Genomic DNA, 12,943 nt, shown 5'->3' with positions numbered 1-12,943 from the left:
TGCATTTTCATTGCAATTTAATGGTGGAGCGTTGTTAAAAATGCTTGTTTCACGGTAATCTTTCCATGTAAACAGGCTGCCGATCACTTGATGAATGAGCAAAACGCTCGTTCATTGGGTGAAATTATCTTTTGCACAGTTCAAAAGATGATTGTTCTTAGAGGTTTTCTGTTGTTTTTTTTTATACAGTTCTTGAAGATGGCAGGGAAAATGCATGTTCAAACATTGCAGAGTAAAAAATGCGTGTATGTTGGGGAAGTTGGTAGAGGGCTTCTTCTCCATTCGCCTTCCCCTGGATTCCCTAAATTACTTACTGAAAGTTCCTCCCAGGACACTAGGAAAGAAGTCAGCCAGAGCGTTCCTATATATTTGAAAAGCCACTAAGTCCTTTCATCGGAGCGTTCTATACCTCCCTTAACACCCAGGGCAAATTTGCGCAGATATGGGACCCCTGAGATGTAACGACCATTAATCCTCGCTCTTTTCCCTTTGCCCTTACCCTCCCCTCGTTTCTTACTCCTTGTCTTGTGGTACGTACCCCATCCTCCCACTTTTCTTTCTCTTCCTGTTAAACATTGTATTACACGTCTTATTGCGAGTTCAGAACGTAGGACAGTAACCTGAATTTTGTATTTGATTTTGTATTATTCTTGTAATTTTTCAATAAAAGGTACAGAATAAAAAGAAACATATATAAAATGCTTGTAAAAAAATGGACATTTTTGAAATGCTGTTTAAAAAAAAAAGTTCATATAAGAGTTTGATCAAATTTTCCATTAATCTATTGTAGAACTTACTGTGTTTTTTTTAAATAACAAATACATATCTCAGTGAGGGTTTAGAAATAAATTAGTTGGACATTTTGTTCATGTACTGTAGACACAATAACACTTTTAGCATTTAGGATATAGACAGTAATTGGAAGTATCTTTCCTTGATATTTTCATTTTGTCTCTTTTTGTAGCTTGAACACATTGTATAATGACTACCGCATTTTATTATTTTAACTCTTGACATATTTGTACTGTAGTCAGCCATTGTTCTGCTCCTGATAAGAACAATTCCTGCCTTGTATTCTAAAGTTATGGGACCTTTTTGTTCCTATGACTACCACCAACAAAGTACACAAAACACACACCAAGCATGCAAAAAGATTAACGACTGGAGAATGCCATAAATACAATGCCAAAGGTTTGTAGGAAACGAACAGAGCCATAAGATTGTTATTATGTACATTACAGAATTAAAAATACTGGTGAGGACTACCGAGCAGAGGTAAGTATAAAGCAGGGTAATAGGTATATTAAAATATAACTTTTAATAATGAAAGTTAAAAGAACCAGGAGGGCTCATAAAGGACACTACAAAAATCAAAAATAAATGACACACAAAAATAGTGTCACGTAACACAAGGAAATATCGTTGTATCCTAATGGTGTGATGGTGACACAATGTAATGAGGGGGGACAAAGGTTACCCACACTACCCGCAAAAACATCTCATGTGAAATATGGAAAGAAAGGGAGATCTAAGCACATGCCCCAAAAATACTACCTATGCATTTCGTTGCTTAGCTCATCAGGGGAGAGTGGGAAAAAGGGTTAGCCATAATGGCTGAAGTCAAAAGGGGGTTCCCAGAAAAAATATGGAACTAATTGTGCTATTTTTGCTGGTATTGTATGGGTAACCTTTGTCTTCCCCCATCGTCATTATCTCCTCTGTGGTTTGCACACTCCTTCCTTGATGTTCGCCAGCAAAGTGGGGATCTCATCTGGCATGAGTAAGGTTCAACTCCAACTAATAGTGAAGTTCCTTTCTCATACACTTTGTTTACATTGTGTCACCATCACACCATTAGGATACAACGATATTTCCCTGTGTTAAGTGACAATATTTTTGTGTGTCGTTTATTTTTGACTTTTGTAGTGTCCTTTGTGAGCCCTCCTGGTTCTTTTAACCTTTATTATTAAAAGTTACATTTTAGTATACCTACTATCCTGCTTTATACTTGCATTACAGAATTATTAAAGAGTGTGAAAGATGTGCCCAGAAAAAACGCTGCGCTCACTGACCATGTCACTGTATTTGTGGACTGACTGCTCGATTATATATCAATCACTTGTCACATTTGCTTTCTGCTTTAGGAGGAGACTGTGCCACCCTCCTGAAGAACATGGGACCTTTGCCAGTAGACATGGCCCGAATGTATTTTGCTGAAACTGTTCTCGCCCTGGAATATCTCCATAACTATGGAATCGTGCACAGAGACTTGAAACCTGACAAGTAAGTTCTTCAGCGTCTCTTACAGGGATTTCAGGAGGGTTTGGAGAAATGGTCAGATTTTCTTTGCCAGAAACAATGCCACTCTGGTCCTAGGGTTGTGTGTGCCACTTAAATGAAGCTGATCCATAATACCACACACTATATATTGGTTAAGACATTGTTTTTGTCAAGCGTACTTGGCTTAGGATATGACGCCAAATCAGAACCATTTGCATACATCTGTTTAGGGAGACTTATAGGCTATGCAGTGCTCCATGGGAAATAAAGTATTCATAGTATTGCCTAGCCTATAGGTCCTCCCTAAGGCAGGTTGGCAGTCTCCTTAAGTAGAAAGATCACCCTTTAGAAATCCTGTCAAAAGGCCCCTCAGCCAACCAACCAGTCTCCTACTTTGCAGTGATACTAATGGAGGTTCTGTTTTGGCTTTGTATCCCATTTCATGTAGCAGGCTTTATAAATGGTCCACATTGACTTAGTCATGACAGAAGGAGAACTAATGCCAATGTACATGACTTCATAGGAAGATATCAGACATCGCTCATGTATCTAGGCAAGCCATGGCATAAAACCTTCTGGGTTGTGCTGATCTTGTTACAGATGCCATATTTCTTCTACTGCCAATAAAAAAGCTTAGAAGTGGCACTCACCCTGGATGTATGGCGCTGTTTTGTTCAATAGACACTTGGAGTGATCAGCGAGGGTTGTGCACACTAGGCAACATTCGTTTCGCACTATATCTTGCGCTTCATCAGATGTATCAGCTAGATGAAGCATTAGCTACATAAATAAACTGCCATTGCCTAATGAATGCCGCCTGCATGAATAAACCTTGCTGCCTGCTCCAAGTGTCTATTGAATAAAAGAGCATGTGATTCCACATCCAGAGTCGGTGCTGCCTACTTATTATTTCTAGTAGAAGAAATATTTGCTTGTAGTATTCTACTTTTAATAAGGGAGCACTAGAGACCCTAGGGAATATTTTATTTCTCTGGCAGTATTGCGTAGCCTATACATTTCACTACATAAGTTGGTGACCACTTTAAAGAAAAACATTACCTCTCTGGCCCTCCCCCTCCCAGCTTTTTGGAATACAATGTAGAAAAAAAAATTGTGCAAAATACATGGTTTCTTACAGGGGTAATCTGACCTTTTTTGTGCTGAGGCTTACAGTACATGTGATTAATGCAATATGACATTTAAATCCCTCCGGTTCTCCACCGATACGATACACAAGCAGGTTGTGACGGAGTGCAGGGAATCACTTGATGTGTCCTTGGAGATGTTACTATTTCTTTTTCAACTAGTGAATTTGCATTCTCTATTTACAAAAAAAAAATTAAGAGAAACAGAAGTCATCTGGTTGAACCCATTCATTTTTTTGCAACTAGCCAATGATGATAAATGTATGGGGGCCTTCTGGATCCTCTGTGATGGTAAATTTTGGATAGAAGAGGCTGGGAAATAAAATCTACACTGTAAGATCCTTTTTTGCCCACAGATAATAAACAACGGACAGATGTTATTGCAGGAGGCCATTTCCCCGCTCTTCCCGTTGAATTAAACCTGTATTCTCGTTTCACCGTGCATATTAGTAATGGCTTTAGGGGATAATTATAGATGTTGGAGTACAGCTATGGCACCTTTAAACAGTCACCAAACCCTACAATAACGTAACAGTATTGGGGTTTGCCAAGGGCTGGTCACACAGAGAGGTATCATCCAATGAGGATCAATTGGACTGTTTCTTACACCGACGTGTATCTTCATTTTGCTTCTAAGAGAACCCACTAAATTCTGACTATTTGACAAATTCCGCAATTTTAGTCTCTTAAAAAGTCAAGTGTCTGCAGGTGATTTGTGCAGCAGGATCTTTATAGATGGACGTCCTACTCTCACACGATCAGTATGCTGACAAATATATTGGGTTGTGCCTTTTGTAAGACATTAAGCAGGTATACAATAATTTATTAATCACTAGCCTGTGGCATACAAAGCCCAGAGGGAATAGCCATTGAATATTTTCACAAAAGAAAACAATTCGCCCCTTTTGCATTGACCACAGAAGTTTGCACGCAGAGCCGGTGTGCAGGACGGGCACTGTGATGATGTCAGGGAGGATTAGCTGCCGCATTGTGACTAGGAAGCTTAACTAGATGAAATTTCAGATGGACGGACTAGTATGGTTCCCCCAGTTACTGATGAGAATGGGGAAACAAAATCTGTAATGTGTCATCAAATTAGCTCTGCTATTTCTAATTAGAGGCACTGATGACCGGTGACCGTGAATGGCGGCTTGTGTTATGTTTCTGGTAATAGATGATCTCATTTGGCATTGTAAAGACGGCACGGTGCAGAAGTCAAGTGAAGTATAGTGTGGTCGTTCGCATGATTTCGTACCATCCGCAATTGTTCCCATTGCTTTTAATGAGCGTGAAGTGTAAAAGCTTTATGTCACGGAAAAGGTTAGCTGTATATAAAATGTAATTTTTGCTTACATTTTTGAAAATTGCATAGACCATATAAAACTGCAGTAATCATGAATACAATAAATTACCGCAAGGATAGCTAAGAGACAGACAATATTATATAGCTACCCTATACATAGCCGATGATCAGACTGAGGAACACTCATACGACCTCTCTTTCCCATCCATTGGTCTGTGTAAACTTGTCCTCCAATGAAACTAATAAATACTTGTGTGTTTTTAGATCACATCTTTTATGCAGGGAATGAACTGCAGACAATAATGAAACTGTATGCAAAGGACCAATTTCAATAATGATCATTTGGTCTCATACAGTGACAATGATTAGTCCATGTAAATGAAAGAAAGAGCGCAGAGACTTGCTATAATCATTAACAGGTTCTTGTTTGGACAGAGAAGCAGCTTGAGTATAAAGTACTTGAAGGGTATGTGCACATAGTCTTTTCCTGGTGGATTCCACTCGAAAAAGTGCTGCAAAAGAGCCCCATAAACTGAACATAGTGCACTGCAATGTCAAAACGACGGTACATGGCATGTTACGTCTTATGTCTCCTCTTTTAACCGCTTTAAGGTTCAGAAACCCGGAAGTAACCTTTACTCTTCGGGTGACTTCTGCTGGTAAACTGCCTGCGCTGTATACTGAGGGTATAGCGGGAAAGATGCCGGCGGCAGAGCTACCACATGAATGATTTCAAGGCCACTGGCCAAGCCACTTAAGGAAAGGCACCTCTGGCGTTTTACTGAAGTGGCTTCACCTGGGACTTTGACGTGTAATAGACACCACGTACACATACTTTTTAGATTGCCTCCTAACTAGCTATTGATCACTATCTTAAAAACAAATTACTTCTGGAACATTGTAATAGATCTTCCTGGTTGTGACTGTGCGGTGGTGGTGTTTTAGAATTCAAGGTACCTTGGAAGGGAGGGTTATGTATCCTCAGTCCCTTTTTTATTTAGCTGAACGTTCATAGCTTATGTCTAAAGAAACTCCCCCCATGCACATTAAATTGTCCTGCCAGTCACCTAATGATTTTCGGGTGACCTCCCAACTCATGTGTCAAAGGAGAAGAGAATTGGGCAATTTGAAATCGGACAACTGATCTTTTAGTTCTCCTGCTAGATAAGCTTTTTTTTTTACACTATGCATTGAAAACGAATGAGTGCTTGGTCAAACCAATCCATATTTATTGAGAGAAAGAGGTGTGTATAGAGAAAGGGTGCACTTTTGTGCCACAATGATGCTAAAATAGCAATGTTTTTTCTGCAATTTTTGAAAAATCGCAGAAAAAAATTAATCGTGACCGCAACTTGTGAGAACAGCCTAAAGGTCCATGTACACTGCTCAAAAAAATAAAGGGAACACTTAAACAACACAATGTAACTCCAAGCCAATAACACTTCTGTGAAATCTACCTGTCCAGTTATGAAGCAACACTGATTGTGAATCAATTTCTCCTGCTGTTGTGCAAATGGAACAGACAACTGGTAGAAATGATCAGCAATCAGCAAGATACCCCCTATAAAGGAGTGATTCTGCAGGTGGTGACCACAGACCATTTCTCTGTTCTCATCCTTTTTGGCTTATGTATTGGTCACTTTTTCATTTTGCCATTGCTCTCACACCTAGAGGCACAGTAGGATGAGGCTGTGTCTACAGTACAACCCACAGAAGTTGCTCAGGTAGTGCATTTCATCGAGGATGGCACATCAGTGCGAGCTGTGGCAAGAAGGGTAGCTGTGTCTGTCAGCACAGTGTCCAGAGCATGGAGCAGATACCAGGAGATGTGGAGGGAGCCATAGGAGGGCAACAACGCAGCAGCAGGACCGTTACCTCCTCCTTTGTTCAAGGAGCAACAGGAGGAGCACTGTCAGAGCCCTGCAAAATGACCTCCAGCAAGCCACAAATGTGCATGTGTCTGAACAAACGGTTAGAAACCTATTCCATGAGGGTGGTATGAGGGCCCGACGTCCACAGATGGTAGTTGTGCTCACAGCCCAACACCGTGCTGGACGCTTGGCATTTGCCACAGAACCCCAGGATTGGCAAAGTCGCCACTGGCGCCCTGTGCTCTTCATAGATGAAAGCAGGTTCACACTGAGCACATGTGACAGACGTGACAGAGTCTGGAGACGCCGTGGAGAGCGATCTGCTGCCTGCAACATCCTTCAATCCTTCAGCATGACCGGTTTGGCAGTGGATCAGTAATGGTGTGGGGTGGCATTTCTTTGGAGGGCCGCACATCCCTCCATGTGCCCTCCAAAGGTAGCCTGACTGCCATTAGGTACCGAGATGAGATCCTCAGACCCCTTGTGAGACCATATGCTGGTGCGGTTGGCCCTGGGTTCCTCCTAATGCAGGACAATGCCAGACCTCATGTGGCTGGAGTGTGTCGGCAGTTTCTGCAAGATGAAGGCATTGAAGCTATGGACTGGCCCGCTCGTTCCCCAGACCTGAATCCTATTGAGCACATCTGGGACATCATGTCTCGCTCCATCCACCTACGTCGCGTTGCACCACAGACTGTCCAGGAGTTGGAGGATGCTTTAGTCCAGGTCTGGGAGGAGATCCCACAGGAGACCATCCGTAACCTCATCAGGAGCATGCCCAGGCGTTGTAGGGAGGTCATACAGGCACGTGGAGGCACACACAATACTGAGCCCCATGTTGACTTGTTTTAAGGACATTACATCAAAGTTGGATCAGCCTGTAGTGTGTTTTTTCACTTTAATTTTGGGGGTGACTCCAAATCCAGGCCTCCATTGGTTAATAAATTTGATTTCTATTGATGATTTTTGTGTGATTTTGTTGTCAGCACATTCAACTTTGTACAGAACAAAGTATTCAATGAGAATATTTCATTCATTCAGATCTAGGATGTGTTATTTGAGTGTTCCCTTTTTTTTTGAGCAGTGTATATGGTACTCCATGTATATGATAGTGATGAGCAACTCTTTTATTAATCTTTACATGTCACAATCAACATCAGTTTTTTGGGGTTATTTTTGACTGGAGATTTGTGCTACCCCCCCCCCCCCTCCCTCCCAGTTACATAGTCACTGAGAAATCTACTGTTTAAAAGGTGTGATCAAGGGCAAATAAGTTAATTGTCGTTTGGTGTTGGATCACAGAACATGTTTACTGGCCAATGCTCGGGAACAAACATTCATATGAATGTTTGATTCTATTGCCACCCCTTATAAAGGGCCCTTATCACTAAAGGGTATCTGCTCTGAAAAGGGTGACACCTTCCAACAGTAACTGTAAGATGCTCTTATTACTTTTCTAAATGCATGATCTATGGGATTTTATCTAGACTTATAAGCACTGTGTGGGACAAACTCCATCTAGATCTTCCACAGTGTAGAAACGATGGGTGGGCTGTGGTCCAGTGAGTTAGTCAGGATGTTCGTGATCGATTTGCAACCAAAAAATAATAAACTTTACAGTCTATAAAAAGAACCCCCCAAGGGCCATACCAATCTTATGGAAACATTGCTGTAGTAGTCTTTTTCTCTTTCATTAAAATAACCAACTAAATCAACAGTAGCCCTGCGTCTACTTCTGAGACATTGAAGTTTGGCTGCTTTGATTTGACGACATTTTCTCAGTAACTAATTCGGGCAATCCACAACTTGTCAAAAGCATTTAGCAATCTGATCAGATGCTTGACAAGCTCGCCGTAGGTTCTAGCCCTGAAGGGTTGATAACCGCTGAAGAGTCGACATGTTCCATCTTGATACAGGTTTCCTGAACCAAATAATAGTACCAATATTTAGATATTGAAATATCTCTTTGATTTACAGCTTGCTGGTAACCTCAATGGGACATATTAAGCTTACAGATTTTGGACTTTCCAAAGTGGGTCTCATGAGCATGACGACAAACCTTTACGAGGGTCACATTGAGAAGGATGCCCGAGAATTTCTGGACAAGCAGGTCAGCTTAATAACTCATTTCTTTTTCTTTTTTTTCTTTTAAATCTGTTGGTCTTTAAAATGTTGACTTTTCAGATATTTAGCTCAAAAGTATTTTTTTCTGAATATTAAATATAATTGTGATTTTGTAGTTCTGGTCAGGTTTTTTTTTACCACTGAATCTAAAATGTGTGTTGCTAAATGAAACAGGATCTCCGTGGTCATGATCTACTTTGGTTAATAGATGAGGATATTAAAGCGAATGTGTAATCAGAAAATGACCCATTGTTTAAATCTGCTTTTTATGTTAAATGTCTTTGTTTTACATTTTCACATTGCTTTCACATTTAAAAAAAATCTGAACTATTGTAAATTTCCCAGTGGCCACAAACTTAATATTAGACTCCTACAGTCATAAACTGTCTTGGACCCTACGAAATTGTATTGATGTAGCTAATGAGCGATCATCGGGGCATTAGTCATTGTGAAAAGAGGGGGCAGGAGGCGAGCTGTGACAGTCACCTATATCACCTATTGTGTATGGTGATGGTAGTCCTGTGTATATCAGCGGTATGAAGAGGTGTTACCTTTGAGTGTAATTCTGTCTGTGATGATAATGAGACTGCTGAAAAGTCCCCTGTTCTTAACAGGAAGTGTGAATCTAATATAAGACCTAGTGGCCAGTGTGAACATTTAAAGACATCTGTTTTTATTTTTTATCTATATAATGATATAGAAAATGGAATAAAAAAATTATGAAACTATTAAAAAAAATGCATTTAACATAAAAATCTGATTTAAGCAATAGGTTATATTCTGATTACACATTCCCCTTAAAGAGAGGAGCTTATCGTTAGGCTGCTCTGCATTATTATGCCCCTTCATATAGACCAAAGAAATTAGCCCTTAATATAAAGGAATGCTCTGAAGCATTTAAAGTGGAACTGGCAATATCTCAAAAAAAATTTTAAGGCTGTGTGCCCACGATGCGGATTTAATGCGTTTCCGCGGCTCCATTTCCGCCGTGAAAACACAATAAAAATGCATGTTAAGTTGTCTGCCATGTTTCCCAATTATAATCCACATGTGCTGTGCACATGCTGCGGAAATTTCCTCTGCGGATTATCATTGCGGAAAAATCCGCAGCACTACCATTTCTTGTGCGTGAACGCAGCGAAATCGCCGCCATCGACTTGCATTGAACCGCATAACATCTGCATGTATGCTCTCCTCCAACCCGGGTACCATTAGTAAAAAAAGAATTCTGAAAGGACCTGCGCGGACGTCATTTAGTCATGTGATGTTCATGCGACCGCTGACGTGCGTGGTCGCGTGACCTGTCAGCTGACTAAATGACATTAGCGTAGGTCCTTTCAGAACACTGCGGGACGCCGAGGACAGAGCACTTCACTGGAGAGGAAACCGGGCGCCGCCGGAGAGGTAAGTATAATGTTTTTTATTTTCATTTTTTACGTTTCAATTCTTTTTTTTACTATTGATGCTGCATTTAAAGCAGCATAAGTTGGACACACAATATAAATCCATGCCAGTTGCATGGATTTGACCAACTTGTTAAGCACTTTTCCAAGTGATGCTCAAAATCGCTTGGAAAAGTGCTTGAAAAAAACGCATGCGGAAATGCATGCAAAAACGCTTAAAAAAACCGCTTCTCCCTGGCAGAAAAAACACATGTAAAATCTGCATGCGTTTTTTCTGCCAAGGAGATGCAGAAATGCTCAGGAAAATTTCTGCTTCATTTCTGCATCGTGGGCACATAGCCTAGTTAAATACCTTGTAAAAATCCCTGAGCTCCACTCATTCTGACTCTCTTCTATTTTGCTCTGTGTCCCTCCATCGTGGAGATAGTCACATTTGTTTTTTGTGGAGAGCACAATGTGAAATCTCTGCTTTGCTGTCCAGCTGGGCATTTCTTCCCTGGGGTTGTGCACTTTCACATCTCCCTACTAGGTACTTGTAATCACTGCTCAGCAGCATCTGAAACTGATAGATCAGCTGCCGATTGTGACGGAGGACGGATGAAACACAGGCCTCCAAAAATTTTTTTATGAAGAAACGCCCCTTTGGCTGCAAAGCAGAGATTTCACATACTGCATTCTAGAAAAAAACAAATGTAAATATCTCTGCATTGGAGTGACGAAGCGCAAACCGAAAAAAGCTGCACAATCAGGAGAGCTCGGAAATTTTTGGAAGATATTTAACTACCGTATTTTCCGGAGTATAAGACGACTGGGTGTATAAGACGACCCCCAACTTTTCCAGTTAAAATATAGAGTTTGGGATATACTTGCCGTATAAGACTACCCCTCTTCTAATGCACATATGGTAAAAATTAAAAAAAAAAAAAGATTTTATTTCAATATGGTAATTTTAAAGTGATGAACCTTACCGGTGATTGGCTGGTTACTGTATACAAATCCTTCTTGGATTGGTCAGCTCTCCCTGTCTCCAAGACTATCAGCACATGCGCGCCTGCGCCGCTTCACTGCAGTCCTCAGGAGCGAGATCTGAGAGGCAGAGAAGGAGGTAAGACAAGGGCAGGCCAGACGAGTGAAAGAGGCGTGTTTTTCTGGGCACAGCACCACTCGTTCTCTTTTTTCCATACCCTGGGCGTCCCGGACACCTGCAGCTTGCTTCACTTACACTTTCCTGGTGAGGCACCCCCTCACCTCAACACTGCAGTCCTCAGGAGCGAGATCAGAGAGGCAGAGAAGTAGGTACCAGTAATAGGATACAACGGCAAGCCAGAGGGATGTGCTACCGCTCTGATAGTCTTGGAGATAGGGAGGGCTTATAAATTACCATAAATACTGTATTTTTCGGACTATAAGACGCACCTCGGTTTTAGAGGAGGAAAAGAGAAAAAAAAATGTAAGCAAAAATGTGTTCACGATGCACTTTTGAGGGGGAGGGGGGTCTTCTGCTGACACTGGTATAGGGGTAATGTCCCCCAATTCTGACAATATCCCCCATTCTGGTATATATGCCCCCTTCTTCCTTTTATACGTGGCCCCCATCCTCATCCTGGTATGCCTGGCATCCCTCTATCCTGGTATGCATGGCACCCCTCATCCGTATCCTGGTATGCATGGCACCCCTCATCCCTGTCCTGGTATGCATGGCACCCCTCATCCCTGTCTTGGTATGCATGGCACCCCTCATCCCTGTCCTGGTATGCATGGCACCCCTCATCCCTATCCTGGTATGCATGGCACCCCTCATCCCTATCCTGGTATGCATGGCACCCCTCATCCCTATCCTGGTATGCATGGCAACCCTCATCCTTATCCTGGTATGTATGCCCCCCTCAGCCTTATCCTGGTATGTATGGCCCCTTCACCTTTATCCTGTTATGTATGCCCCCTCATCCCTATCCTGGTATGCATGGTCTCCCTAATCCCCATCATGCTGCACATAAAAAAAATAAACACTCCTACTCACTATTCTTCTCTCCTCCAGCGCTGCGTCCTGTCTGCCCGCACTGATCTCGCCATGTGAGCCGCGCATGGCGTCACTACCATGCGCGGCTCACAAGGAGAGATCAGCTGCCGGAAGTCACTGCTCCCCATGCCGAGACTGTGTGCGCGGCGAGCAGTGAATCCATGCTCCTTAATAGCTGGCACACAGCGTAGCCGCAGCGCTGCTCCTGCTGCTGCCGGGCGATCGCGTGTGTCCGCTATTAAAGGGCATGAATATTCACCCCTCCCCACGCCCATGGGCGTGGAGAGAGGTTGAATATTCATGCCCTTTAACATCGGGCACAGGCGATTCCGGCAGCAGCAGGAGCCGTGCTGCGGCTACACTGTGTGCCAGCTATTAAGGAGCATGAATATTCACTGCCCATGGGGCGTGGGGAGCAGTGAATATTCATTTTCTTTAGCAGCGGGGACAGTGTAGGCTGCAACAGGCGGCTGCTGCCTCCTGTGCCCCGCTCCTCCGCAGCTACTGCTCCCCCCCCCACACCCCACACATCATATATATATACCGCCTCCTCCCCCAACATTCGGGCTATAAGGGTATACGCCCTATAAGATGACACCCGGCGTATAAGACAACTCCTGACTTTTGAGAAGATTTTCAGGGGTTAAAAAGTCATCTTATACGCCTGAAAATACGGTACGTTTTTTTTGACCAAGTGACAGGCCCTCTTTGAAAAAACAAGCAAAAAACGCCACAGACTAACAGCAATAATAAAATCAGAGCAAAAGCTGGACACTTCAAAGTCAGATCCCCCTTTA

General features: G+C 42.3%; 1 protein-coding gene across 14 annotated transcripts in view; it reads left to right on the top strand.

Annotated features, from left to right (window-relative positions):
• MAST4 (microtubule associated serine/threonine kinase family member 4) overlaps window positions 1-12,943 on the top strand; it is a 548,534-nt gene that overhangs the window by 497,594 nt on the left and 37,997 nt on the right. For all 14 annotated transcript variants that reach the window (XM_073680217.1, XM_073680208.1, XM_073680206.1 and 11 more), the window contains 2 exons: window positions 2,145-2,283; window positions 8,577-8,709. In XM_073680217.1, coding sequence (XP_073536318.1) covers window positions 2,145-2,283; window positions 8,577-8,709 — 272 coding nt within the window. The remainder of the gene's footprint in view (window positions 1-2,144; window positions 2,284-8,576; window positions 8,710-12,943) is intronic.

The sequence above is a fragment of the Phyllobates terribilis genome, unplaced genomic scaffold (genome assembly GCF_046119375.1).
Source record: "Phyllobates terribilis strain yellow unplaced genomic scaffold, ASM4611937v1 Scaffold_1__5_contigs__length_1240528914, whole genome shotgun sequence".
Classification (NCBI taxonomy): domain Eukaryota; kingdom Metazoa; phylum Chordata; class Amphibia; order Anura; family Dendrobatidae; genus Phyllobates; species Phyllobates terribilis.
The sequence above is the reverse complement of the archived record's forward strand: the minus strand, read 5'-3'. Positions and strand labels throughout refer to the sequence as shown.